The sequence below is a fragment of the Sitophilus oryzae genome, unplaced genomic scaffold, assembly GCF_002938485.1.
Source record: "Sitophilus oryzae breed Bouriz unplaced genomic scaffold, Soryzae_2.0 scaffold_1639_pilon_pilon, whole genome shotgun sequence".
In the NCBI taxonomy this organism is placed as follows: domain Eukaryota; kingdom Metazoa; phylum Arthropoda; class Insecta; order Coleoptera; family Curculionidae; genus Sitophilus; species Sitophilus oryzae.
Window position 1 is genome coordinate 489,469 of NW_022146324.1, and position 4,928 is coordinate 494,396.

Consider the following 4,928-nt stretch of genomic DNA (forward strand, 5'->3'; position numbering starts at 1 on the left):
TTTCAGGTCGATTAAAAAGGTGACATTTACAACAATACTTTGCCGTAACTCACAAATATCAGAGAGAGAGTACAGGTATTGCCTCTCTTTTCCTCTGGGATGCTTTATCTGTTCTTCTTTGTTTACCTATATTCTAAGAGCTAATATAAATACGACTACAGTATATAATAATTTCAATATCCTAAGTGGAAAGAAAAAAAGATCACCTTTCTGTTTTGTACTATGGTCCTTTTCTTCCGATGGCTCATTGATATTTAGGAAGGTATCCATAAAATATATATTTTTATTATCGGTCCTGGGATGAAAAAAATATAAATTCAATTTCATTTTGATGATCCTTTTCTGTCACCTAAATCAGGAGAATGACAATGAGCATGTTAAGATGAAAAAAACTTATTTATCAACACTTACCTACACGTTAGTGCAAGGAGTTTTATCAAAACCTATATTTGCCTAAAATAATTTATGTATTCAATTTTAAAGCAAACTGCAACGATGTAAACAAAAGAAATAAAATGGCGACAAGTCAGCGTCAACGACCCGACAAGGAGAAAAGTGGTGTTCGAATAACAATTTATGGGTTAAAAAATTGTTTTTTGTCTCCTTTCAACACGCTAGAAAAGAAAAAAAGAAGCTGAACAGTTATACTGAAAGAATGTCAAGGTTTTATCTGTCACTCCTGTCAATAATTTATCGGTAAAGAAGATTCCTAGAAAATCGCTTGTAGTCAAGTTTTCAACCATTTCCAGTTCTCCCATAAGAAGTGTCATCCACCTGCTTGTCACTAATCTTTTTCTTTTACGCATGTTTGCAGTACCAGCCTTTGTCAACATCCATCCGTTTAAAGATAATCTAAAACACTCCGCTCTTCGGAGCGAGAGCCGATCGATATCTTTTACGCGATATTCGATGTAGGTCGTACCGCACACAAAAAAAGACTGACTAAATAAGAAATGATGCAAGGGCATGTAATGAGGTAAGGGAGCAGGGAAGCGAGGGGCATGTTGAAATTTGTTTGTTTAGGCTTTAAAATGTGTGGTCGCCGCACGGAGAAAAGGGAACTACATTGTACTTATTTATGGAGACGAGACCTATATAATAAATTATTTATTCAAAAAACGTTTGGATTTTGGATCTATAAATTACAATAACAATCTCATCACATTTGTCAGTGAAATGAGTCAAAAAACATAGGTTACCGCCAATTTATATGTTTTCAATTTCAAATACTCGACGCCCATTGGTCGTGACGAAATCGTCTTCCTCGACAAAATACGGCACGTTTTTTTTGGGCCAGTCGAATATCCTTATTCTATATATCCTTGCCAGAAGTAAACATGTGTACAAAAAATATTGTCTGTCCGCGTTGAGATGTAAATAGTGTAGTCTATATTTTATTTTAAGTCTATGGTCGAAACACAGATAGCTAGATGGACGTATTTCGGCACTTGCGTCGATGCGCTACAGGTACATTTCTTGCGTCGATGCGCTACAGGTCTTCTGGCAGTCTTTTAATTTTTCTGTTTGTCTATCTTGTCTATGCTCTACACTCCATACCATAGAGAAATATAAAATAAAAGAGTTGTCATTTCCATAGTAAAAAGTAGGCAACACGTTTATCACGAGGATCGATTGTAGCGCACCCTTGAGCCCTAACTGAACTAACAGAAATATGACAGACGTAATCGGTAAAATAGGTATCTGCATTACCTACCACAAAAAAGGCGGGCAGTTTAAATGTGAATTTAAAATTTTATGTATTTTTAAAATATTACGAAATCAAACTGCAAAAAACATTTTGACAGAAAATTTATTTTTAAAAACGGAATATTTGAAAAGTATAAACTATTGTACACTTTTTAAATGCTTACAGTTAAATGCTAAATTAAATTTGATAATATAAAACATATGCTGGAATTAACCTCGAGGGGTAAACCGCTGATGAATTTCTGTACACTAATGCCAAATAATTTAGTACTAATACCAATAATACCACGAAAATGCCAAAAATGCCAACATCTTGTACACCAAAATACACCAGCGGTTCACCCCTCGATTAACCTATAGTATTATAAAACGTATTTAACAACGCCACTAACAAAGCATATAAGATCGCAGGGTTTGCAATCTATGCTATTATAACAGATTAAGATTTAAATAAGACATCATCAAAAATTAATTCACCTGTAAGTTGGATTTATAAACTCAGCGGTTGAAGTTCAGTTGAGGTAGCAAATGTTCAACACTCTGAAATCAAGGCGCGAATATATAGTCAGTTCGCTTTACGTTCATCGAGTTCAGAGACGGGCAATGTCTTTACATATCAAACTTGCTTTGCATGATACCCTTTCCTGGATCGTGTTCAAATCACATCATCGGCTGAACAAAATATTACATGATGACCGTAAAACACATAGCACAAAACAAAGTTCAAATCATAAGAAATATAAGGTCTCTGGTTCCTCGGGAAACAAAACTTCCTCCATAATTTCTGTATGCAGAAACACAAAACAAACAAACAAAGTATATGCTACACAAAAATAATAACAAAATTCCAAAATTCAAAACATAATTGTAAACAACTGCAAAATACAAATAATTTGCTGTCATGTCACTTGTCAATCTTGTCATGACACGTGACAGGTAGCAGGTGGCGACGCTTTGGAGCCCTAACTGAACTATGCAACATTATGGCCAAGTTAGACAACCTTTCAAACACTCTTTTATTTTAGTTACTTTATGCTCCATACTTACCTTGTATATCTTGGCTTGGCACTAATTTGTTGATATTAAAAAATGGTATTATCACCAAAAGAGACAGGAAGACTAATTTTGAGAGAATTGCAAATTTGTTACAATTAAACAGGAAGGAATAGAAAAATTAGGCAATGTTTTAGTTGAAGAATTTACTTCTGGATCTTTACAGCCTGCTAATTTTAGTCAAGTAGAATTTCATCCTAAACCTGATGATTTGCATGTACTCGACTGGTTGTTTGTAGTGGATACATTAAACTTTTGCTTTTGGAACTACGATGATGCAGAAGGTTTTTTATTTAATTTATATGCCATATACATTAGTAACAAACAAATTTTGTTCAAGGTTGGAAAGTTGAAGGATACACAGGATATTTTGCTTTATGTGCAACTATTAATCGAGCCTTGAAAGAAAAGGTTGACATACTTAATCCAAAATTTTATTCTACAATATCAGAGGAGCAACTGAAGAAAATTTTTCGTAGTGATACTAAAGTGGAAATTCCTCTCTTAGCAGAGAGATTAAAATGCTTACACGAAGTTGGCGCAGTTTTACAAGAGAATTTTGAAAGCTCTTTTGATAATGTTGTAAAAAAAGCCCAAAACAGTGCAAAGTCGTTATTGAATTTAATTATATCCAACTTTAAATGTTTTCAGGACGAAGCCTTGTTTGAAAGCAAACAGGTTTCTTTTTATAAAAGGGCTCAAATATTGGTTGGTGATGTTTGGGCTTGTTTTAAAGGCGAGGGAACTGGATATTTTAAAGATATTGATGAAATAACCATGTTTGCTGATTATAGAATTCCCCAGACACTTTTGTGGTATGGAGTTTTTGAGTACAATAATGAACTGCTTAAGAAATTAGAATCAAATGCAGTATTAAAAAATGGGGATAGAGAAGAACTGGAAATCAGGGCATGTTCAATTCATGCTGTAGAACTACTAAAGGACTATGCTAACAAGAGACTAGAAACCAAGAAAATAAACTCAATACTTATAGATCATTTCTTGTGGGATTTTAGAAGGAAACATGTCACAGAAATTGACGAAAAAGGTTTACCTTTTCATAAAGTTTTGTGCATCTATTATTAATTCAAAATTAAACCTATAAAAAACATGTCTAGGCTCCAAAAGATAATTTAATCAAAAGATTTTTCTATTGAAGTTTGTAATAATTATATTCAGAAAATTTTTATTGCATGTTTATGAAATGTGTTTGTCATTAAAATAAATGAATTTTTGTATATTGTGTGATTTCATTTTATATCATATCATTCTATACAAATACAGACAAATAGTCCAAATACTAAATGAAGAAAACTTTTATGCCTGTTTTATACATTATGGTTTTGGTTTTATAATTTATCCAGTATTTTTATATTTTTACACCGTAACTCCCAATGATTTTGGCGGAAATTTTTTAAAAAAATTGTTCTAGTAACTTCTCAATAGAGGCGGATGAAACTGCCATTTGAATTTTTGGAAACACGGCGGAGTTTCTGCCAGTAGAGGGATAGATGGCGCTCATATACGTATTACTTTTTACAAATATACTCAGGGTTCCCTATTTAACTCCGTGTGCAATTTCTATGCCGTAAGAAAAAGACAACATAACCCAGCTCCATATTAAAACCAGGGGGGTGACAGTGAAATAGGAAAATTGGAAACAGTCATTAGTGTCATTCCTGTCATTCTCCTCACGACAAGTATGGCCGCCTAGACAAGGACAGCATTGTTTTTGTCTAACTATTGTCTACTTCACAGTTTAGAATTGACAGATTACAGTTTCAGAGACAACTTCAGATACTTCAGATTTGTTCTAGAACAAATTAGGAAATATTCGACGCCATTTTAATTCATTCCGTTTAGTTTCGTTTTGGAAGTTCAATTTAATATTTCGGCTGAAATTTATAAATATAAAAGGTAATAAAAGTATAAAATATATATTACATGAAGAATCCTGGAGAAAATGACGTTTCTGCAGTAGTAGGTATGTCCCATGTATATGAAAAATAGGTAGTAAATAAATACTGTTTTACATTTTTTAGATGCAAGAAAATGGTGTTATAATCTCTTTGATCGGCGATTTTTTTGAAAATGAAACAATTTACAGCAAGGTAAGATCATTTTTAACCATAGCCAACATTAGTTATCTCAAGTAATACGTAACTTTT

The 4,928-nt window shown here is 33.0% G+C and overlaps 1 protein-coding gene across 1 annotated transcript; it reads left to right on the forward strand.

Moving 5' to 3' along the window:
• Nucleotides 1–2,581: 2,581 nt before the first annotated feature.
• On the forward strand, nucleotides 2,582–3,846 carry LOC115880595 (queuosine salvage protein-like). The gene is given in 3 exon segments (XM_030897867.1): nucleotides 2,582–2,835; nucleotides 2,837–3,044; nucleotides 3,101–3,846. Coding segments are annotated over 3 exon segments (993 nt in total). The 5' UTR covers nucleotides 2,582–2,796.
• Nucleotides 3,847–4,928: the final 1,082 nt, after the last annotated feature.